Genomic DNA, 25421 nt, shown 5'->3' with positions numbered 1-25421 from the left:
ACTAGATTGAAAAAAAGGAAAAACAAAACATAGGAAACAGAAGAATAGTACATCAATTATAAATAGCTCTCCAACACCTCTGAAATTCAAAACTTGAAAGCCCCCTTAAAAAAACTTATAAACCATATTTTGACACAAACTTAAAGCCAAGTAAACAACTACTATGGGAAGAAACAAGTGCACAGAAACAGACACTAGTCTTCATTGAGATTTGAGAAGCATCACAAACAATGATAGCATAATGCCAAAATTTTCTCTGCTTTTTACAGACAGCCTCCCCATAATATTGACTTAGGTTTTTGGAGCTACATGTAATGTAAACTATAATTTTGAGGATTTCTTTTCTATAATAGAATAGCTCTTGGAGAACTTTTAGCATGCTTTTTAAACTCAACAAAAACAAAAGAAATCTTAATTACCTCATAAAACTTTCGTCCTTGAATAATGTCTGCAAGGGCAAGACATGATGATTCACGTGACCGCCAAAGTCTGGATCCACATTGTACTAGTAAATCATCAATAATGAGATCTAAATTTTCGTCAATGGTTTTCTTCGAGTCAGCCACAAGGGACTTCCATATATGTACCATTGCATCCTAAATAGTAAAATAAAAAACACAATAACCAAAGAAAATCAAGTGTGAGAAGATATGAATTTATATACTCATTGGATATCATGCATAACATTGCTTTATAACGAAAGAATTGTTCATTGAAAAAGGCAAGAAAAACATATACTGCAGATTATATTTATTTGAGACATAAAAAGAAAAATCTAACATGGGACACAATGGAGAATCTAACCAAAAATTTTAGGGGGGAAAACTATATATTTTTCATAAATAAAATTACTGATGATTATTTTTCATAACTTCTGAATGGCAAGGAACAATTCTTGAAGCAAAAGCAAACAAAGTAAGTGTTGTAAAATATAATTAGGAGATTTATTATAATTAGGAGATTTGTTCTGTAATCAAGGATAGATTTGGCTGATTTGATTTGTACAGTTCTTATTTCCTTAATTAGGAGACTAAAAGTCTATATAAATGTATTTCGTACAGGCTCTCAATTAATTAAGAAATTCTAATATTATTCACGTAATATTCTGTTCCCTTTTTTCAAGTTGGTATCAGAGCTCCCGATCCAGGGGGCTCTGCTTCTGCATCTTCTAGGCAGCCTTCATTGCTGCGAATCTGCGCACGTTAGCACCGTCCGTCGCAGTCCGCTACCGACCACTGTGGACCCAACAAAAAAAAAAAAAACACCAGGAGGAGTGCCTCTTCAAGGTCGGCCTACCCCCAAAATTTCTCCGTCAATCGCTAGTTCTGTCTCCGGCACGTGTACGTCACGCGCCGCCTTTCCAGCCGCCGTTTTTGACCGAACCACCACAGCCTTGGTCGCAGACCATCCCTAATTCTGTTCAAGGGGTCATTTCATCTTAATAAAGCCTCTTTTAAGTACTGTTAGAAGATTCTACGTTAAGCGGTTACTATTCAAATAGGTTACTGTTCAAACGCGGTATTGTTCATCAAATTTCTGTTTTTACATTTTTTCATTCTCCCAATATGTCTGAAGACAAGACAGCCCTTGCTTTGAGTACCAACGATCTACAGGTTCTGCAAGGCTCTTATCGCCTTAATGGGCGAAACTATTTACAGTGGGCTCAATTGGTTCGCACAACCCTCAAGGGACGGAAGAAGTTGAGTCACATTGAAGGAGACCCTCCAGCCAAAACGAACCCAAAATATGAAGCTTGGGATGATGAAGACTCTCTGATCATGACCTGGCTGTGGCATTTTATGACACCGGAGATCAGTCAGAATTGCATGTTTTTCTCCAATGCAAAGGAAATTTGGAAGAATCTTAGAAAGATGTATTCTATGAAGAAGGATACTGCAGCATGTTATGAAATAGAAAGCAAGATCTTTAATACCAAACAAGGGAATCTTTCAGTAACAGATTACTACGGAACATTGAATGGTTTGTGGATTAAGTTGGACCAGTATCAGAATTTGAAAATGGAGTGTACAGCTGATTCAAACACACTGACAGCATTCCTAAAAAAGGTGCGAATCTTTAAGTTTCTGCATGGACTAAACTCAGAGTTTGATCCAATTCGGGTTCAGATTTTGGGCAGGAATAAACTTCCTTCTCTCTCAAAGGTGTTTCACATTGTACGAGGTGAAAAAACTCGGAGGTCAGTCATGCTGGAAGGGGACAGTTCTATTGATGGTTCACCCTTGGCTATGAACAAGAGTTCTATGGATGGTTCAGCCTTAGCTAGTGGCAAAGGTCCTGTAAAAGGCTCTTCATTTGGAAGGCCACCAATAAAAGCTAGTCATGAAGATAGGTGGTGTAGTTATTGTAGGAAGACGGGCCACTAAGGAGACATGTTTTAGGCTCCATGGCAAGCAGAAGGTTCTTGAGCGAACTGGAGGATTCAAAAGGCTTACACAACGACATGCTAATTAGGTAACATTTGACTATGAAACTGCCCCATCTGCCCAAACAGCAGAAAATGAGGTACTAGCTCTCAGCAAAGCAGAGTTGGAACGCCTAAAGGCTCTTATGGACTCTCTTAGTAAGACATCTAGTTCTTGTTCCTTAACCATGACTGGTAAGAGTTCTAGCTTCTTATCCTTTAAGGGTTCTGATACTGAGAATATATGGATTATAGACTCTGGTACTACTAATCATATGATACCTCATTTTCCTTATTTTTCATCCTATTCCATTTCATTTGGTAACCAACATATCACTCTTGCTAATGGTTCTCATACCCCTGTTACTGGATGTGACAACATTCAACTTCAATCTTCCCTTTTTTTAAAAAATGTGCTTCATGTTCCACAACTATCTAATAACCTTTTGTCTATTCATAAGATCATCCAAGACTTAAACTGTGCAGTCACTTTTTTCCACTCCTATTGTGTTTTTCAAGATCTTGCCATGAGGAAGACGATTGAAATTGCTAAAGAGCAAGCCGGGTTATATTACATGCAGTATGAAGACAGTAAAGAGTGCACCAAACAACAAGCACTCACATTCAGCAATCACATGAGTTCAGAATCTTGGTCTTCCTCCTAGATATTATATGGCTTCAGCACAGGCATCTTGGGCATCTTCCTTTTAGTGTTCTTAAGTCATTATTTTCTTTTTTGTTTACAAAAGTGTCAGTTGAGTCCTTTCATTGTGATGTCTGTCAATTTGCTAAACATCATCGAACAATTTTTCTTCCCAGTAATAATAAAAGTTCAAAACCTTTTGATCTTGTTCATTCAGATGTGTGGGGGCTTGCATCTACTCCTAATATTTCTGGTGCCAAGTAGTTTGTTTCTTTTATTGATGACTGTACATGGGTTACCTGAATTTTTCTCATGAAAGATAAGTCTGAAGTATTTCAACTGTTTGTTAATTTTTACCAAATGGTTCAATCACAGTTTGGGAGTCCTATTAAGAGATTGCGTTCTGATAATGGAAGAGAGTATGTAAATCAAAATCTCTCCAATTTCCTTAAAGAAAAAGGAGTTAACCTGTGTGGACACCCCCCAACAAAATGGGATTGCAGAAAGAAAAAATCGTCATCTCCTTGAGGTTACTAGAGCATTACTCTTCCAAATGTCTGTCCCTAAGTCTTACTGGGGGGAAGCTGTTCTCACTGCCACATATTTAATCAATAGATTGCCCTCTCATGTTCTTGATGGTGTTAGCCCTGTTCAAGTCATGACCTCATTCTATCCTTTTAACTCCATTATGACCAACCTCCAAAATCGTGTCTTTGGTTGTTCAGTTTTTATCCATGTTCATAGTACTCATCGGGGAAAGTTAGATCCTCGAGCTATCAAATGTGTCTTCATAGATTATGCCTCAAACAAAAAGGGATACAAATGTTATCAACCCCAAAGTCGTCGTGTCTATGTCTCCAAGGTTGTCACATTTTATGAAACAGAACCTTTCTTCACTAGTACTCAGCATCAGGGGGAGAGTAACCTAGAAGTTGAGTTCCTTGAGTTGTCATCTATTTCTTTGTTGCAAAATTCCACTCTTTTGGAGGATGACAAAGATCCTGGACCAATGCAGAATAATGAAGTTAGACGTTTTGGGATTCAATATCAGCGAAGAGAAAAACCCGACCTGGTCGAACAGCAACTTTAATTGTCCGAACCAGAGTTAAGAACTCATAATCTTAAGGACACCTTAAATATCTCTCATGATCTTAACCCAGATAATTTACCAATTGCCTTAAGAAAAGGAAAAAGATCTTGTACCAAATATCCTATATCCCAATTCGTGTCTACTAAAAATCTTTCTATGCAGCACCAAAGTTTTATTTCAGCTATTGATTCTATTGTAATCCCTACATCAGTACAAGAAGCCTTAAAAGATAAGAACTGGGTTCAAGCCATAAATGACGAAATAGGTGCATTGGAAAAGAATGAGACTTGGGAGATTGTAGAGAGACCAAAGGATAAGAAAGCAGTGGGTTGTCGGTGGATATATACTGTTAAGTATCACTCGGATGGCACATTGGACAGGTAAAAAGCGAGGCTAGTTGCAAAAGGATACACCCAAACCTATGGAATTGATTATGACGAGACTTTTGCTCCAGTGGCAAAAATGAACACAGTCAGAATTATCCTCTCCTTGGCAGCACACTATGGTTGGAAGATGTATCAGTTCGATGTTAAAATCGCCTTCCTACATGGAAGCTTAGATGAAGAAGTATATATGAAAATTCCACCTGGATATGGTATTGCTGATGGAGGAAGTAAGGTTTGCAAATTAAAGAAAACCTTGTATGGCCTCAAACAGTCACCTCGGGCTTGGTTTGGGAGGTTCACTCAGGCCATGGTATCTCTAGAGTACAAACAAAGCCAAAGTAATCATACTCTCTTCATAAAACACTCACAAGACAGCAAACTCACTTTGCTTTTAGTCTATGTGGATGATATGATTATTGCAGGAGACAATGAGATGGAAAAACAGAATTTGAAGAAGTTGGCTGCTCAATTTGAAATGAAGGATTTCGGTAAGCTAAAGCACTTCCTTGAGATAGAAGTTGCATACTCCAGACAGGGTATTTTTATTTCCCAAAGGAAATACATTCTTGATCTAAAGACTGGTAAGTTGGGTTGTAAGACCACTGGAACACCCATAGAGAAAAACCATATAATTGGAAATGATGATGGAAGCCCAAAGGTGGATAAGACATAGTACCAGAGACTTGTGGGAAAGCTCATCTATCTATCCCACACAAGGCCAGACATAGCCTATGCAGTTAGTGTAGTTAGTCAGTTCATGCATGATCTAAGAAAAAAACACTTGCAGGCAGTAAATAAAATTATTCAGTACTTGAAGGCCTCTCCAGGGAAAGGATTGCTATTTAAAAAGAAGGGAAACCTATCCATAGAAGTATATACCGATGCTGACTATGCAGTATCAATTGTTGATAGGAGGTCCACTACAAGATATTGCATGTTCTTGGGTAAAAATTTGGTGACATGGAGGAGCAAGAAGCAAAATGTGGTTGCAAGATCAAGTGCAGAGGCAGAATTTAGAGCTATGGCACAAGGAGTCTGTGAACTATTATGGATGAAGATAATACTTGCTGACTTCAAAATAAAGTATGAAGCTCCCATGAGACTGGTTTGTGATAATAAATCAGCCATCAGCATTGCGCACAATTCAGTTCAACATGATCGAACAAAGCATATAAAGATAGATCGACATTTCATTAAGGAAAAATTGGACAGCGGTCTTATAGCCACCGAGTACATTCCTTCAAGACTGCAGTTGGCGGACATGTTCACCAAGAGACTTCCCACCGAACAGTTTAAAGATCTTACGTGCAAGCTGGGAATGACAGATATACATTCACCAGCTTGAGAGGGAGTGTTGTAAAATATAATTAGGAAATTTGTTCTGTAATTAAGGATAGATTTCGCTGATTTGATTTGTACAGTTCTTATTTCCTTAATTAGGAGACTAGTAGTCTATATAAATGTATTTTGTACAGGCTTTCAATTAATCAAGAAATTCTAATATTATTCACATAATATTTTGTTCGCTTTTTTCAAGTGTAAGCTTCACTGTTTAAATTTTTGACTTTCAACTGCACCAGAGCAAGGTTAAAGAAACTAGAGTGCAGCTTCCATTCCCTACCATTATGATTTTAAGGTAAGCTTCATTTTTTCATCTGTTTTGTATAGGTACAAAGCAAGGTTAAAGAAGCTTTGGGGGGCAGCTGCCATTCCCTACCACTACAATTTTCCAGCAGTAATGGCACTTACTTGCACATTTTTATCAGGATCATACTGGTAGCGTACAAGCCTTGGAATTAAAGAACGTAAATATGGCTTAAGAGCATCCCCTGCTTGTTTTGCTATTTTAGAGAAGCCAAAAGCAGCACCTCGCTTTGAATTCAGAGAAGCTTGATAGTTTGCTAAATCCATGAATTTATAAATTAAGTCCGGTTGTCCCATTTCATTTGCTAAGTTACACAATTCCTTGTAAGTGTTCAGTTTCCCTCCACTAGCACTTTCACCAAGAGCTCCATCTTGAAATACTTCAGTGTCTTCAACAAGCTGAAAAATAAAACTTAAGGAATGTAATTTTAAAGAATGAAACTAAAGGAAGAGAGCAACAAAAATAAACTGCCATATCTTATCTCACTAAAGTAACAACTTTAAAAAAAAACACATACTACCAACTTACTTTGATGGCTCTTTTCCGTTTCCCTGACCCAGTCAATGTATTCACAAGTGCACTCACCAAATTCTTTTTCATAGATTCATCACCAAGGTCATACACTATACTCATGCCTTGAGAAGCCAACTCTTGTGTGAGTTCATTTTGCTCACCAAGAAGGTGAGAAAAAGCCTCCTGCATTTGCATGATAAGTGTCAAACTAAAATATTTACATGTTACAAGATGCTGCTAGAAGAAAGATATGGTGTCAAGAACATCATATAAAGCCAGTTATAGTAATAACCTGACAAATTTTGTGGTTTCAGAAAAGCTCCATCATATCAATTACACCAACAAAGTTTAAAACATAAACATGGGACAAACCCGGCCCCAAAAATTTATATAAGCATATTGTCTATCACCTTTATCAATTATAGTCAACCTGCCCTAATGGTAAAATGCCCTGCATTTCAATTTTGAAAACCTAGGACTGGACCCCATTATTGCCAAATTTCTAGTTGAGGCATAAAGCTGCATCCAGGCAAGGATCAGTTTAAGTAATTGAAACTGTACAAAGTTCTGCCAGTCACCTGACTGAGCAAACATAAAGTATGACTAGTTCTAAATGTTATTATAGGTCAACTGGACAGAGGACAGTGAACTGCTTCTTAATCAAACTGCACAGTTAGGTTGGATTACACTTCTCAAAACAAGCATAGATAGGTTTCATCAATTATGTCAGCCCCAAAAATAAACTGTGTAACAAACCCTTCTAAGTTTCAACCCCAAACCTTTTGGAAATATTTAGCACAAAAGGGTCCCCCCAATGTAAAGCAGACTAGGATTGCCATGCATGGAAAATCCTCAAAATATACTAATAGCCCATAGCTGAATTTTGAAACCATTCACATCATACAATCTACCGCAATGACAATGACAAAACATTCTCTATAGGCTTCAGGAGAATAACAATTGAAATTGCAGAATTCACATGCAAACCTCCATTTGTATCTTTCCCCAAATCCCAATCTCATGAGACCATAGAACTCAATGCATCAACAACCACAGTCACCCATTGCCTAACATCCTGATAACCTTAAAAGCAGGACTATGGCTTTTCATTCACAGTGACTGAAAAAAAAATAAAAAATCACAGATCCACTACCAGCTCCCAAAAGTTTATCCTAAAAAGACCAATTTACCCAATAAAAAATTCTGGCAATTCAAATTAAACATCCCTGATATCAACTATCAACAACAAACCCATTACCATTTGGGATGCATAAAATATGTGACAAATGAAATTACTCTCAAATTCAAAACTATTAATTTCATACCCAAGGGAAAGGCCAACTGAAGGAATATTAGTAATGATATTATAAATAAAACTTTTACTCCTTGACTGTGCATTCCTCCTTGGGCACCAAAGGTTATAAAGTGGAATCCAGATAAACACCCTCCCAACATTATAATAAAAATCATAAAGGACTTGTATGAAAACCTTCAACAATATTCGACAAGTTTAACAAAACCAAAATATAACAAGAATCAAGTGAAGGGCCATCTTTATTTAGCTCTCTGAAACTTCTATTTTCTTTATATATATATAACCCAAATATGGGGACAACTATACAACCATAACCGTCAGTCATATCTCTAAATAGAAGGAAAATAAATCTTTATTTATTAGTTCACTGCATATAATGTTGAAAATTTATACAAAACCTTAAGTTTGACAGATTAATAAAACGATAGGAAGAAAACAAGAAAATATTTGTTTTCCTAATGCAAGACCTGAATTTCTGGAAGCATTTGCTGGATAGTGGGATGATTGCCACAGTACTTTATAAGTGATACTAGCCAAACAGTTCCAGCACATCTCTCTTCTTTCCTGCTACTATACAAAAGAACATCAAAGAGCTTTTTGGTAATTGCATTTCTCACAGAAGCATGATAATCTTCACTATATTCAGTTTGTTCATTAGTACACTGCTTCAAATCTCCCATCAGAAAATTTGAAGCCATCGACAGCGAAGTATAGTTAGTTTTAAGAATTATGTCTGCAGTGACAGGAACACCACCCCACAAAAAAGAAAGGGCCTCCCCAGCAGCAAAGAGAATATCCTCAACCTGAAATTTTAGTTACATACATACAATGCATTTTATTAGTGACCGCAATTTATAATGGGAAAAAAGTTACCATTAATCTTTACTTTATGAAAAAAACAAAGTAAAATAATTAATCTTTTTATAAAAATAGTTACCATTAAAATTGAGGCCGCAATTTTACAATTAATTGCAATTTATAATGGAATAAACCATTTTATTAGTGAAAGGCATCAGGAGTAATTTGTAACCTTAAAGTACCTATCAAACTAAAAAAAGAGTTTTACTGTACTGCACTACGATTAGCTATCTTATATGGTAGTGAATGTTGGGCCTTAAAAGTCCAACACATGAAAAAGTAAGGTATCAGAAATAAGAATATTAAAGTAGATGAATGGACACCAAAGAAAGGACATGATACAAAATGATAATATACGTGAGAATATTGTGGTAGTACCTATAGTGGAAAAAATGACTAAAAATCATTGGTGATTCAGTCATGTACAAAAAAAATCTTTGGAGGCGCTAATTAGAAAAGTGAATTGTATAACTCTTACAATAGTAAAGAGAGGTCGAGAGACCCAAAAGAACTTTAGACGAAATTATTAAAAGAGACCTTATGATATGAAAGAAAAAAGACAGATAGAAAGAAAAATAAAAGAGAAAAAGTGAAAAGAAAGAAAGACAGAAAGAAAGTGAGAGAGAGACAAGGAGAAAGAAAGAAAAAATGAGAGAGAGCACAAAAGAAAGGGAAAGAGAGATAGAAAAAGAAAGAAAATGAGAAAAAATAAAAAAGAGACAGAAAGAAAAAACAATGAAAGAAAGATAGAGAAAGAGAGGTAAAAAGGATCCAAATTCTCTTCGGTTTGCACGAAAACTGTAACATCTAGTTTCATTTTTGTTTAACAAATTCACTTAAGCAATTTGTCCCTCCTCCCTTAAAAAAAATTGTTTCTTAGTCTCTCTGCATCTTTCGCTCCCAAATACAGTCCAACCCCAACATGACAAACAAGAAACCTTTCCCACTTCATCATTGAGTTTTGTCTCAAACTCAAACCAAACTTTGCCTTGTTTTCCCTCATGGAAATTACACAACACTGTGCAGACAAAGCTAAAGCTTCACCTGTGGAGGTTGTCTTCTTGTTTTCAGAAGTACACTTCTTTTATTCTTTTGTTCCTTTGTGTGTCTTCCCTCTTGAGCCACTTTGCTATAGAAATGGAAACTTTTGCTTTTCAAGTTAGTTCTGGTGTAATTGGAAGTGGGTATACTTCAACTTCTTCTTTTAGCTTAACCAAATTTTTTAGTTCATTTTCTGCGTGGTGGCTCTTTGCTTGGTCATAGCTCATAGCGAAATTTATTTTAGGACTCCAATATCTCTCTGTTCTTTTGCAGTCAAAGTTGTTCCTTCTTTAAGCTGAATCATGTAGCTAGTTATGCCCACAACTTTTGCTTTTGATGAATATCGTGGTCTGATGCAAAGCTTCCCCCCACGTAAACGGAACATTTGTTCTTTTGTGAATATATGTAAAACCCAATATTCTTTACCCTTGTATTGGACTTTGGGAGATGAAAAGCTTTATGGTACCTTGCAAAATTACACATATGTAAATGGTACCTGGAGTATACTCACATGGCCATCGTCCTTGTCCTTTATTATATAACAAACATGATGAGCAGTTAGAGAGAGACTTAGAAACACGAATCTTTTTAAGGGAGGACGAAAATTCGCTTAAGCGAATTTGTTAAGCAAAAATATTCAATTAAGTGAATCTAAATTAACTTAAGTGAAAATGAAACTAGATGTACAATTCACATGCAAACTGGAGAGAATCTGTATTCAAGATAAAAAGGAAAGAAAGAAGGAAAATGTGAACAAAAAAGCAAGAATGGAAAAAAAAAATGAGAGAAAGAAGAAAGAACAAAAGGAAGATACAGAGAAAGGAGAGAGATAGAGAAAGAGAAAAAAATAGTAAGAAACAATCTGAGAGACAGAAAATAAAAAGAAAAGAGAGAGAAACAGCGAACAAAAAGGAAAAAAAGACCATAGAAAAGAAAGAAAAAGAGAAAGAAAGTTTCTTTGTTTGTCTAAGAGAAGAAAATTGGGAGCAAAAAAATCAAAAAAGGAGACAAAAAGAAACAAAGAAGCACCAAAGTAAACAACAATCTCTACGACATAAATCACATTCATAATAAACAAATCACACAAATGAGGAAGAAGCTGAATTACCTTAGATCGACAGAGACTGAAAACTAAATTTAGGGCCACATCTAGCTGAGTAGATGATGTTTCCTTTACACATATATGTCCAATAGATATAGCAATCTTCTGTATCGCTTTAATGTCATCACCCAAGAGAAGCTTGCTCAATTTATCAGATAAAATTATCAAAATTCCAGCTGCAGAATTAACCAAGCACCCTTATAATTTCTTAATTTTTGGTCAAAATCCAGACTAAAAGTTAGTCAGCATATTTGACTAGAGTTTACCTGAATTAGATTCATTAAGTGGAGGTAATGGAATACGGAGTCCAATATGACCTAGCGCTTGCATTGCAGCAGCAGCCAATGCCAAAGTTTCTGAACTAACCACATCAACCAGACATCGAAGTGTATTCTGGAGAAGTATTTCTGGCATCTGCCAAGATTATGTAAAAACACAAATGCCAACATATGCATATCAAATGCAGTGACATGATAATACCAAAAAACAAAGATTTCAATTTGTTTCATTTGACAAAGTATTAGGCTTAAATAAATTTTTAGTATCTACAATTGTTACTATTTTTGGAATTAGTCCTATAAAAAAATAATTAGTATTTAGTCTGTATCATTTTAAAGGAGTAAAAAATTAGTCCCTGTTAGGAAGAAAATCCTAATAAATTTTTAATTCAATAGAAACCAATTTTTAACCCAATTAAAATGTTAGGTACTATAGAAGAATGTGTTTGATGAATATGTTGTGTGTCTTACATAGATCACACAGTATATATTTATATTCATTTACAGAATCAAATACAATTAATTTTACCTAATAATTAGGAATAAAATCTGTAACGGCTAAGACTATTTACATTCTAATAATCTGTAACGGCTAAGGCTATTTACATTCTAACAGGTACTAAATACCAACAAAATATTTTATAACAACTAATTCTAAAAACAAGTATAGGCACCAAAAATGTATTTAAGCATTTTAGAAAATGCATTTACTCAAAGAGCATACTGATCAAGATCAAAATCACAATAACATGATCCAAGGTCATATTGATAAAACTAGCATTCTGTGCAAAGGTATATTGAAAGAACTAGTTCCAAATTCTAATCCATTCACTAATTTAAAAAATGCAGTAAAATTGAACTTACAGGTGTTCTAGACAAATAATTAGCAGTTACATATCCGATTGCACAAAGAGCACCGTGCCGAGTCTCAAATCTACCAATAAATCAACTCAACATGAGCATATATAAAACAGGTATAAAAAGGGACAACTCTCAGAAAATGACCTAAGCATTACAGTTTCAGCATACAAACCTTGACTTGTGTGTTTGGCTGAATAAGGACGTCAATTCAGACATAACATCAGGGATAGGAAGAGCAGAAGACACAATGCCAAATATACGTGCAATGGATTCGCGAGTGTCCCAATCCACATGGCTTAGTAGTTGCTTAAGCCATGAAACTTTTAGTGCATAATGTGATGCTACCACCTATAACAACAAACATGTCAGAAGGAACACAATGAAGAAACCAATCAAGGAACTCTTAACAACTGACCTCTGGCATATGTGATCCAATTATAAGCAATGCCTTGGAAGCATTGACATGCAACTCAACAGAGCCTTCAAACGACATAGAATGCTCCAAGACCAAACAGAATGTTTTCACTGACAACATTAATTCAGATGACACTTCTAAGGACTTTTTCTGCTCCAATTCTGACTCAAAGCACTTCAACAAAAATTTAATCATGGCCACATATGTATTTGAAGGAAAAAGAAGGTTCTGTTCTCTAGTTTCGGTGGACTCTAAAACCTTTGGCTGTTGTTGAATAATGTAATCCAGCATCACACCCAGTTTAGGATACTTAAGACCAACAATTTGACTTTCACTTTTAAGAAGACAAAGGCCTTCAAGTGCCATTTCTCTGTCTCAAACCAAAATAAAACCAAATTGAAGTTAATGATGCTACATATAACTAGTTTAAATGAATTTATAAGACTTAAGGATATAAGAAAGATTGAAATTAATCACCCAAGAAATCTACATAAAGCTATAAATACACATCAATGATCTCACATGTTATCCAATGAATAAAGTTCAAAAATAATCATTGTGGGATAAAAGTAACTATTTACAGCAACAAAAAATTCATTACAGGAAGCAGAGTCTGATTATTAAAATGCAATACCATCCAAGGACATGAAAAATTCAAGATCTGTGCTACTTAAAACTCAACAAATCTGCATTAGTCCTTTTCTCTTCTTTAGTTTGCAGAGTTACAGTCAATAAGAAATACTACAACACAAAGCAATCTTTAAAACTTAGAATAAAAAGGCTGTGCATGCAACATACATTTTAATTTGAAATTACGGTGGTGTTGTGTGCACGCTTTAATGAAATTATGACATGTGACAAGAGGATGCTTGCACAGTGAAAACAAGGCAAACAGTGGTTTGAAGCTAGGTTCAATGAAATATGTATAACGATTTCATTCTCTAATTGAATCTCCTTTGGAAAACAAATAAGCAAGGCATTATCCAAAAGCATGCAACAATAATAGGCTGGTAGAGTTTTTTTATTCCTTGATTAAAGAAGAAATTCAATATGATAATTATAGAGAATTGGGAGTATAAGTGATCCTCCCTAAAGTAAAAGGGAAAAAAAAAACCACCACTGAACCAAAGCTACCCAATTCCCTCAAAATATCTGAAGGAGAAAACCCTTTAAAAAGACTACATGCTTCAACTCACAGCATGTCAGCACATTGTTAAAGGAATATATAATACCTGATGTCTAATTTAACATCTGCTACTCCTAGCATACAAATAAAACGACTTGGACAATGTTGAAGATCAAACAATGATGTTGCCCATCTCACAGCACAAAACCGTACTTCACTTTCCTCCTGTCATCACCATGTAGCACGTTACTGTTAAAACCACATATACTTTAACTTTTTATTTAGATAAAAAAAAAAGGATATTAATACACAGAAAAAAGAAATAAAAGAAAAAGCAACTGCTTGGAGGAGGAAACAATAACAAAACAAACTCAAAAATCAATATAACAATAACTATAAAAGTAATAATTTCAGAGGACATCGGTCACAGCAAAGATGCCAAAAAGCTCTGGGAGCATTCTCAGGGTGCAGTATTGAGTAGTTTTTCTAGCTTTTGGGGTGTGTTGCACGTTTTTTAATTTCTGTTTTCTTTTTTCAATTTGTTTTTGGATGTGTCATCTTTAGTCCTTGTAGTTTTCTTATCATCTTTTTGTATCTTCCTTTTCTATCTTCTTAGATTCTTTTCTTATACAAAAATTATAAAGTAATATTAATAATGATATAAAAGATTATTTCCCCAGCATGCCTAATAAAATGAGCCCTGTAAGAATGCAAGGTGCACTAGAGAGAAGCAATTGAAACAATCCCATCCTAAAGCAGATATCGAGCCAAGCACTTTCATAAAAGGAGAAAAACACAATCGGCCACGGGATAATAAGCAAGAAAAGTGCAAATAACACACTCCTTGTTATTAGCTAAAATTTATTGAAAACAACAAAAGTATGAGAAAGAAATATTAAATTAGGAGTGGAAAAAAGTGAAACACACATGATTTTTGTACTATTCCATAAATTTCAGCCAATAACAAAGAGTCTGTTAAAAAAAGTGTGTTACCCGGCATTTCTTTAACAATAATTACATAGGAAAAGAAAAATAGATACAAGATGCAATTTACCACAGAATAATTATGCTAATAATTCTGAATCTATTCCCTAGGCTATAATGAATCTAGGCAACTTGGAATGTGGAATAGGTTTATTATTATGTAATTTCCAACAGGATCAAATTAGAATACAGCTATGCCATGAACTTGCTCAACAAGGTAATATAGCTGCATACAGACTCCTAGGGAGAGGAAAAAGCCAGCGTGTTGTGTCATACCACTTGAGAATTTTTTAGCAGAAGCGTCTCCAAATCTTGTAACACAGCTAATGGGGCTACCTGATACACAATACAATGCAGTCAATTAAAAATGTGAAAAGTGTAAAATCTTAAATCAACCAAAAGTCCAAAAGTAAGAGCATGACATGAAGTTTGCAAACAGAGTCCCACAATTGTTTTTTACGCTAACACCTAACATTCTAAACTTTGGAGAGAAATTCAAAGTTAGAACATGAATTTTGTGAAGGGTTAAACTTTATACCCCATAAAACAAGAGGAGTCTCAAGAAAATTGTGCTTGTACTTTTTAATTTTTATGCAATAAAAGGAATTCAGTTCAACCAACATCATACTAATGCATCAAAAAATTAACTACATAGATTTACTGAAATACAATTTGAATAAAGGACATAGCTGCATACATCCTTGAAGAACTAGTGCAAGATACAATGGGGAAATATTAATATGTTGAAATGATTATTGTTAGAATATTCATTTAAAGAAGACTCCATTGGAAGGAAAAATAATAATAAAGGACAAGAACTCCACTCGGATTAAAACTAAAAGCAAACAATACCTAAAAAAGATCACAAGTTCATCATAGCTCACCAAATTTCTTGTATTAATTTTAATTTACATGTGATGATCAAAATGGGGTTCAAATCATGGAAATTTTTCATCTAAAAGAGCTGGATTATGTTGAATATAAAGGTAGCTATGTATGGACTCAACTTTGGTTGTCCAAAGATTCCAATAAGAGAAAATTATAAGGCAGGCTAGCCAAGGGATGGCAAGCAACTGTATGGTACAATGAGTAACACATCATCTCAATTTACTTTTCTTACACCTTGTTTGGTCATGGAAAATGGAGGGTACAATTTTGAGGACTGGAAATTAGGGAAAGCAATTGTATACTTTTTACTTATTAAAATATCTAAAGATACATGCCACAATAAGATCTATCATGTATCATATATGCAAGTTGGGTAAATATCAATTTGTTACTAAACTTGAGAAAGTAATTTCACATCAGATAGAGTATCAATTAAAACTTCATAATAAATTTTCCTTGACTCAGAGCAATAATGAAAAATAGATTCACACAAGTAGCAGAAAAAGGTACATACTTTGTATGCTGGAGCAAGAGATATAGTTGCTTCTTGAACAACAAAACGAAGAGATTGGGATTCAGTTTTCAAGGCATGAAAAAGACGAGCAGCCATGTCAATCTTTTCCCTGGAAGAACAGGAAGCCCGCTCAATTAGTATTACTAACTATTTAATAGAATTCACACAAAAGACCTAACTCAAGGAAAGAAATTCTCTTTTTCAAAAAAGAATTATTTATTGCCTGAAAAAAGAGAAATACATAAAAAAGCAACAAGAAAACATCCTAAGACAGACAATACAAAATTAAAAGGGGAAAAGAAATTAACTTGAGAGCAATCCAATCCCTTTGAAAAATCATAGAACAAATCCCTAAAGAAAACATTTAACCCCCAGGAAAACAAAGAAGACAACTATAACCCATAAAGGATTAAAGTAAGCAATTATTTATTATGCTCCAACCAAAAGCACCACAAGCCAGCACAAGAGAGGGCACACTTCCAAATGACTTTCATTCCTTCCTTTTACAAAGATCTCTAAAATGGATGGAACAAAAAAATTCTAATGGCTGGACAAACCCATTTTGCATGAGAAATTATGAAAAACAAAAATTAAAACTATAAAGCACAGTTACAATAAATGTGAAAAATAAAAGACTCACTAGAACTTCGAAAAAATGACACGGATCCATAGAAAGGGCCTTGTGAGGCCTACAAATCTACAATGGTGAGAATTATTAATTCTATGGTGTACTACTACTGTCCAAACAAGAGTTTACAGTCACATTGTAGAAAGGCCTAACAATAAGTTTTCAACAATTAGATTTTGAATCATATATTAAAAGAATGAACTCATAAGCTATGGAAGAACTAAGTGATCAATTGTATGGGTAACTGTACACTAAGCCATTATTATTTTGTCAAATACTCAATTATGTATCACTTTAAAGCTCCATTTAGATGAAAGGTGAAATACAGAGAAAATAAATAGAGGAGAAAGAAATAGGAGGGGCAAGCAATAGAGTGAAAAAATATTGTTGTTTGGATAGGTAAAAATAAGAGAAGGAAATAAAAATTAAAAAAAATCTGCTTGTTTAGGACGAATGAAAAAAGGAGCAAAAAGAAATAATTAAATTATATTAAAAATCATTCTAAAACTTAAATTAATCCAAAAAAATTTATTATTACTATTATTTTGTAATAAAATTAATATTTTTCATAATATATAATTTTTTTTAAAATTAAAAATGAAATTAGAAAGGGGAGGTTGTTCATGGGTTCACATGTTTTTATTCTCTTCCCCCTTAATTCCTACACATCACCTCTCCCATTTCTCTTTATTTCTTTCCCTCTCATCCAAACATAGGTAACTGTTTACTCAATGCTAATGTTTTTAAATAAAAAAATCCAATAAGCGAACAGTGAAAAGTTGCTTTCACATCCCACACCTTTTTACCCTGCTTTGACTTACAAGTCACTCTCTAGAGAGCTTCCTCTTGCTTCTTTTTTTTTTCTAGCTAAGAAAAGCTTCTCCTACAATACATCACATAAATTCCTCTCTTTCACATAGAATTCAATGCTTTAAATTCTTCTCAATACCCATTGCTCTACATTCATGCAACATGAGAGCATAGTAGTCAATAGCAGCTGCTAATGCAGAGGTGCGGAGCAGAGCAGCTGGGTGCCACTATTCCATTGTCGTCATGTTTCAAGAAGCAGTTGTCGCATGGCAAAAAGCGAAACAAATGGCAGCCCTAGCAACTGCTATTTCACCTTAGGGCAAAAGGGCAAGTTTGTCCTCATTTTCTGAAGGTTGGAATGCATTTTAAGGAGGGCAATCTTGGGATTTTGCCCCCCTTTTAGATGTCAAAGGGCAAGTTTGCCTCGTTTTATATTTCTGAAAGTTGGAACCCTGCCTCAGTCTCAAACCTACCTCCATCTCTGTTCTCTCATTCTCTTGCTTAGTCACTTTTTGATGCAAGTCACCATTTCCAACTAAGTTTCGGTGGTTTTCTTCATCTCTAGCGAAACCCAACTTATTTCTAACGCGAGCAAAGACATTTTCTGATTATCTTCGTCATCTCCGGTGTAACCTAAGCTATTTCTGATGAGATGTAAACTTTTTTTCCAATGACAGTGAGACACTATCTGATAAACCATTTGCGTTAGAGCTTTTTTTAGTGATTGAACACTCTTTGATCTATTTTCCTTCTCTGTTTTGATTGTCTTCAGAATAGCAGTCATCCTGCTATCTGCTATCCCACTATATAATTTTTGGGGTCAACCACTCCGTGCCGCTATCTAGGATTGACTACTATGCATGAGGGTCATGATTTAGTTTCAACCATTCTTGCAATTTTATGTGCTTTTTCTCTTTCATTGTAAAGCAATATGGATATTTTCTTCAGTTCTGCATAACAGCAGAGTAGTAGATTTGGGATGTCACTTAATCCATAGCACACTATGGTTCAAGGCAAGTTTGACAAAGAAAAAAAAATAGTAATTACTACTTGTTGGCGGAACTTGTTTTCATGCTTTATTAAGTATACTATATGCATACAATTAAGCGGCACAATTGTCAATCTCCTTTGCAAGGCATGAAGGCTATCAACTACATTATTAGACTTTTAAAAATATACATCCTAAATTTGTTTATTTCAAGTGTGCTGCAACATTCTGCACTCTCAACCACATTTCCTGTCCCCATCCATGCAAATAAGCACCAACTAAAAAGAGGGGGAAACCCAAAAAAAAAAAGCAAAAATTATGACACAAGAAATAAAGATAGGAACCTGAAGAGCTGAGGCATGCGCTGTGCAAGCAATCCAATTGCCTGAAAAGCATAAGTTTTGACCTCCCGAGCACTGGCATCTGAGTCAATATTAAATATGAAATAAACTAATTTTGTATTAATTACTTAAAAAAAAAAAATTGTCTTAAAGCAAACCTGCTTCAGAACTTTGATAATTGTCAAGTGACTTCATAATTCCACTCAAAATAACAGGACCCATTAACTTAAGCTGATCAATTTTTGCCTGCACTTACACGTATATAGTTATTAGAAATGCAGGGGGAACAATAAGTTGTCCTGCTTCAGTAAAGAACAGAACAAAATCATAGGATGACATGCAACTGCCAAAAGTATGGGAATATGGGATAACCTGTACATAACTAGATACATAATTATTTGAGCCAATAGTTTATTAGATGTTTACATTTCTACCACATTAGTCAATAGTGAAGTAAAACTACATACCAAGCAGTGCAAAATATGAGCAATATATTCAACTAAGCCACTTCTAAATAGTTTTATCTTTTAGTAGACTTTATAATCATTTCAACTGAATCATTTTAAAACAAAGTTGCACAAATACTTCAAACATCTGTGTCACATCAGGCACATATTTGTACAACTTTTTTTTTAAACATCCATGCTAACACTACTGAAAATATCATAATAACTAGATAAATTGTAGTAGTTTAGCTTCTTTACAATGACTTCCACCAAGAACAGTGCTCATTTTTAAAATAACAATTCTCTCTTTTGATATGACATTTGTATTTTATGTTAATTTTGCAGTAATTTTATACTTTGTATTATAACTCTGGCACATCCTATGATTTTAAAATTCGAGGTGTCACGAGCCTATCCTACCACATCCATGTCCCCCATTGTGTTCATGCTTTCTAGTTTCTAAATGGCTACTAGGCTAAAGGAGAATTTATTCTATGGGCAAAATTTATGACGAAAATCAACAGCAAAGTAATATTGTGCTTACATGCTTAAATACCCACACAGTAAATTCCATTCCCAACTGCTTCAACCTTGATGTGGTACCATTCCCTATTAAATTCAAGAATGCAAAATATTAAGGATAAAGCAAAAAAGAAAACAGAGCAGTAAGTAAAAGACTAAAGAGAAGAAAATCTAACCACTGATCCACACGTTTGTGTGTCTCACTTTGATAATGAAATAAGAATTTTGTTTAGAACAAAGAAAAGTTACAAATATTAAACCTATATAAAAGAGAGGAAATTGTATTTATATGAAAGAAGATCTATAATCAATAAGATAAGATATTCATTTCCATGTTTTCCATATGGTGTTTAGACCATGGTTTATTAGAACTTATAAAGGATGATTACAATTTCTAAAAAATTGGTAGTTATAATCTATTTTCCCCCTTTGGTGTTGAGTCCATGATTTAGTTAAGGGTATGCCACTGTTGAAGATTAGAGAAATTGAGGGCTTCGTTAGCATGATTAATGTTTGCACAAGATGATTAAATAAATAGTTTAAATCAAAGAAAAATATTATCACAAATAAATATTATTTCATCACTTTTTTTATTTCCATCTTTAAGGATTGTCCATTCTCACTCATTTTCTATATCCTCTCCTTTTTCTTTTTTTTTTTTTGGTAAAAGAATCTATTTCCACAAATTAACAATAAGATAACAAGCCAAACATCCTCAAAGAAAAGTACTATGAGTTCTAAGATCATAAAGTCATATCTTCATATATACATTAATCATATTTCATATACAGAATATGTGAAGCCTTTAAGTTGTTAAAAAACGTGGACAAGTCTAATTAGTGCATGTGCTATGGATAAATGTAAAACCTTAACTACCTAGGCATTTCTTAAGCAATTAACTTTGCAACAAAATGGTTCCCGAGTTTCATAGAGGACGACAAAGTATTAGCAAATATATGCTCAAAATCATTAAATTAAAAAATACTTTACTACCATAAATGCAACCAAAAATGCACTGCAAGGTGGATGGGAAATTGTTTGCTGCTGCAATAGACCTGCAGAATACAGACATTAATTTTCCCTTTAAAGCAGGACTCCCGGGGCTAACTCTTGTTTCTGAATCAACATGTTCACCTCCAACAGTACCTACATTCAGTGTCAATTATGTATAAATACTGAAGAGCAAACAAAAAGAAACATATCAAAGCCAAATAGGCTTTTTGATATAATAAGGCAGAAAACTGAATACACTTTCTGAATATAATAAGAGATCTTCTAAAATAATGAAAGTCAAGTGAAATGGCATAAAGAAAAAACAACAATAAATATCTAGTGTAGCTATCAAAGTCATATGAACAGCTCAATAGGCACCTGGAAGAAGAAAACTGTTAGAACCACCACTCAGAATATCAGGCCTCCTATTTTGAAAGTTTATACGAGAAGATCAAGGAACAAAGGAGGATAAAGATGCACCTTTCAAGGGAATTTAGTTACTGATGTTTATCTTAGGATTTTATCTTCTCTTTTTGGTTTTATCTTATCAGTTTGTTTTTCTATTAAGAACTTATCTAGTTGTTATTTAGTTGGTTATCTTGTTAGCCCTTTTGTTTAGGAATCGTTATCTCTTCCTTTTTTCTAGGAATTGTTATCTCTTAGTGTTCCTATTTATAGGATAGCTAGGGGGGGCCTCGAGGGTATGGAGAATTTAATTCCAGTCTTAGGAACAGAGAATACTTTCTCTGCAGGAGCATAGCTCTGGGAAATCAGTGTTTACTGATTGCTGGTCTCTGTACTGTTTCCTCATCATTCAATATAAGTCCTTTCTTTTCTTTTTTAAAGGGATAGAGTCCTAACAAAAACCACTAAATACCATAAAAAAATCACAACACTTATATTATCCTCTTTATTTTAAAGTTTTGGAATGAATAAGAAACTACGAAACAAAGATAGTGGAGTACAATATCTTGATGGTTTAAAAAGTTCATAATCATGAACAAAAGTAATTACCTTTTATCCTCTTTTATCTCCTCATCTTCTCAAAAGACTCATTAACACACAAAAAGCAAACTGAAAGTGATGTGATTCCTTATATAGTGTCTATTAGTGTTAAAGATCAACTCTCCTAAAAGCTTAACCTGTTAGGTTTATAGTCATATTTATTCCACACACCTACCCACAAGCATAAGCAATGCACAGGTCCTTTTGCCGTTGTGTTGAAATTGCACTTAATTATGAATTATGGGAGAAGCAGGTGATAAAGCATCAAACACCACCAATAGGGCCCAGCATAAAAACTGACCCAGAAGAGATATGACATTATTTGAAATATTAAAAATAATAATAATAATAATAATAATAATAATAATAATAATAGGAAGTTAGGAACAGCCTCATTTGAATCAAGGATACAATCAAGAGCACAAATATTAATAGTTAATTTATGTAATAATCATGCAGGCTCACATCCAAGAGTCACATGAAACTTTCACATATTGGCATATGATCACAAACAAATTGAAGAAAAAAACAATATTTTGACAAAAGTTTATTTCCTTATATATTAACAATATCATTAATAGCATACCATTAAATAGCAAAAATAATCTGTTGATCAGATTTAAATCATCTAAATTAGCACCACTGGCCTTCTTCTTTAAAAGCTCCTCGCCTCTCTTAACAACAGGCTCTTCACTTGAGTTAATTGATCAAACAAGGAAAAATTTACGTGACCATCCACAAAAGAAACACCAAAAAGATATAAATCAGTAAGATAAGTCAATAAGAAAGTGTCAAAATGATTTGAGCAACATGAGAACTAAAACATACCAATCTACAGAGGCAGCAATATATAAAGGATAAACAAGCTCAGAGGCAAGCTCCATCGCTTGAATGAGATTCAAAATACCCAGCTGCACCAACAAAGAACAGAATAAGACACTTTGCAGTAACTCTCTAAGTAAAATGCATGATTGGACATGCTTCTATGCATTCAGACGTGGAAATGCTGGCATGTTAGCATTTGTATTCAAATGAAGATTTGGAAACATAAGTTAGAGCAGTGTAGTTAATCTCTAGTCTGTAGTCTCTATCAGTTGGACTAGTCAACGGATGATTATCTAACCAACTTTGCTAGCCTAGCATGTCAGTTATGACTACAGATATCACTTGCTTCTATTACAAGCACTACTTTGAGCCTTTGAATCGTATATAAATATCATGTAATCAGTATACTTAGAAATCAGAACAAAACAATAACATCAGATTCTGATTCTCTCAAATTTACTACACATTTTTGCTTACTCTTCCTTCATTTTCTATCAATCTTCAAACTATAGGAAAATAAAATGAACAGCATAGCATATTGAAATGAGGAACTCTTGATTTAGACATTGCTTCTTCTGACAAGAGAAGAAATGTGAAGATAAATAGCAGTGGAAGGAGTTACAAATTTTCAGAACTAAAGTAATAACACCAACAACATACAGTATTTGACCTTCACATGGCAAGATAATACTAAAACTATCACATGATTACCTTACCTTTCTTAGTAAAAGTTCATTACTCTGCAAATGTTGTTTCCCTGTAACACGATTGAGTTGAGCTACAGAAAGCCCAGGAGGATATCCACCACTGCCACAGAACAAAAACTACCATTTGACTTAAATAGGAATGAAAAATGTTAGAATAAATTCAAATATCATAAGCTCCTTTTAGCATAAATCCAGTTGCAGACCTTTGAGTGACCCGCTGGTACAACATTGTATGAAGACAAAATTCAATAAACAGTTCCCTATCTTGATAACTGTCCACTTTTTTATACTTTGCAGCAACTTCATCACCAATTTGACCAGAGTGGCATTCACCAATTACCTAAAAGCAAGCAGTGATCCATTAGTAGTCATATCCCAATTATGTATAACTGAGCATGATCCTTGCAAGCATGTAGCAGGTGTGTATGTATACTGAGTCCCTTCTTAAAACTCTTCTTCTTTTCTCACCCAGCCAAAATTAAGTGCAATTAAAGCCAATACTTCAAGCTTTCCCAGTATCTCTAGTTGTGCGCATGTGTGTAATTGGAGGATAACAAAAAAGGAAAATTTATGGTATGTAAGCACCTCTGCTTGTGTCAGGACCGATTTAAGTAGCATGCTTCCACTTAAATGACTAATGTTTGGTTTATAGACAACTAAACACACACGCACACCAATAGTTTTTTTTTTTTCCAGTCTACCATTACATGTTATGCCTTTCAAGGGACTAATCTATAGGCTAGTACAAAAAAAAAAAAAAAAGGAAAAAAACAACTCAAGCAATGAAAAAGTTCAAGAATATTCCTTTTATAAAGGATGTTGGACAGTAGCCTACGGATTCAAGAAATCCAAGTGCTCTTAATGTTGGTAGCAAACACCTCTTCCCACCATAAAATCCTTTTATTACAATTCCCAATCAACGATAAATGAAAACAGAGAATGATAATGTCGCTGAACAAGGAAGAGAGGAAAAAAATGACCAAAGACAAAGTCAATACCTGTTTATGCCCTCCTAGTCAGACTACATAAACTAAAAATAATGAACAGTATCTCTTCAAAAGGTATGCAATATGTTTATGTATAATATATAACAATGGAAAGATCAGTACCTTAACAATGATTCTAAGGATAATTTCCTGGTGTTGAAGCGGAAGTTTTGAGATGTTCACTAAGAGATCAGGAGCCAAATCTTCCTTTTCCTATTCAAAATGCTAGGGGCATCAGATTGTCACCAGAATAATTATTATATAGCAGAAAATGAACATAATTTACTTTCAAAAATTAGCCAAATCCTGAAATAGGAATCATCAGCATCGAAATTGACATTGAAGCCACAAAATAATAATAACAAAAAGGCACTAAGACATTAAGAACAAGAGACCTTTGCATTAACACGTTGAAAAGCCATCTCTATATACACAATGCAAAAATTCCTTATGATTGGGACAGCACCAGATTCTGAATACAATTTCCACAAGTCCAACAAAGGTAAACCAATATCAGGCTGAAGCTTCACTCTCTTGTTTACGTGACTCAAAATCTCAAGCACCTGTGAGAGACACCAAGTCAACAATCACGAAACATTTTACAAACGACTAAACAAAATAACAGCAAAGAGTATTCAATAAACCGTGCAAAACTAATGTTAGCGAACGCAAACTCTCCGTTATTCTTACAATCGCAACACAATCTCACAATGCCAAAGCAAAATTTCTCTCAGTAAACAGCAACAGTTTCTCTCAGTTGATTCAGCACTCGCCATAACGGAGAAGAGATGTTTCATCTAATCGATAACATTTGAATTTAGAAAGTAAAGTGAGATAGAAAGAGCGAAATTGAAAATCGGTGGCTTACCTTGTTGCGAACGAGGAGGGATTGAGAGGAGAGGGAGGAGATGCAGAGAGGGAGAAGCTTCGAGAGCAAGGGTTCCAGTTTGGAATCGTCACACAGAGCCAAACGAGTGAGCATCCGATCCAGCATTTCTTCTATCTCGGCGTCGGACTTCGCTGCCGGCGTCGACGACGATGGTTCCGCCATTTCTCGTTTTGTGTTCGATTCTTTCTTCACCAACAGAC

General features: G+C 34.5%; 1 protein-coding gene across 1 annotated transcript in view; it reads right to left on the bottom strand.

The window, feature by feature from the left end:
* Positions 1–25421, bottom strand: part of LOC113845794 (proteasome adapter and scaffold protein ECM29) — a 36055-nt gene extending 10634 nt beyond the window's left edge. Inside the window, exons 1-23 of the mRNA XM_027473353.1 lie at positions 25201–25421; positions 24728–24895; positions 24456–24545; positions 23550–23686; positions 23356–23446; positions 22643–22725; positions 22401–22507; positions 20810–20962; positions 19839–19903; positions 19007–19094; positions 18852–18930; positions 16082–16190; positions 14956–15015; positions 13802–13920; positions 12570–12939; positions 12327–12502; positions 12158–12227; positions 11282–11429; positions 11022–11191; positions 8482–8817; positions 6715–6882; positions 6291–6584; positions 420–596 (exon numbers count right to left, since the gene is read on the bottom strand). Of these exons, the coding sequence (XP_027329154.1) occupies positions 420–596; positions 6291–6584; positions 6715–6882; positions 8482–8817; positions 11022–11191; positions 11282–11429; positions 12158–12227; positions 12327–12502; positions 12570–12939; positions 13802–13920; positions 14956–15015; positions 16082–16190; positions 18852–18930; positions 19007–19094; positions 19839–19903; positions 20810–20962; positions 22401–22507; positions 22643–22725; positions 23356–23446; positions 23550–23686; positions 24456–24545; positions 24728–24895; positions 25201–25383 (3441 nt within the window). The 5' untranslated portion in view covers positions 25384–25421. The remainder of the gene's footprint in view (positions 1–419; positions 597–6290; positions 6585–6714; positions 6883–8481; positions 8818–11021; positions 11192–11281; positions 11430–12157; positions 12228–12326; positions 12503–12569; positions 12940–13801; positions 13921–14955; positions 15016–16081; positions 16191–18851; positions 18931–19006; positions 19095–19838; positions 19904–20809; positions 20963–22400; positions 22508–22642; positions 22726–23355; positions 23447–23549; positions 23687–24455; positions 24546–24727; positions 24896–25200) is intronic.

The sequence above is a fragment of the Abrus precatorius genome, unplaced genomic scaffold (assembly GCF_003935025.1).
Source record: "Abrus precatorius isolate BTA unplaced genomic scaffold, Abrus_2018 Scaffold8, whole genome shotgun sequence".
NCBI lineage: Eukaryota > Viridiplantae > Streptophyta > Magnoliopsida > Fabales > Fabaceae > Abrus > Abrus precatorius.
The sequence above is the reverse complement of the archived record's forward strand: the minus strand, read 5'-3'. Positions and strand labels throughout refer to the sequence as shown.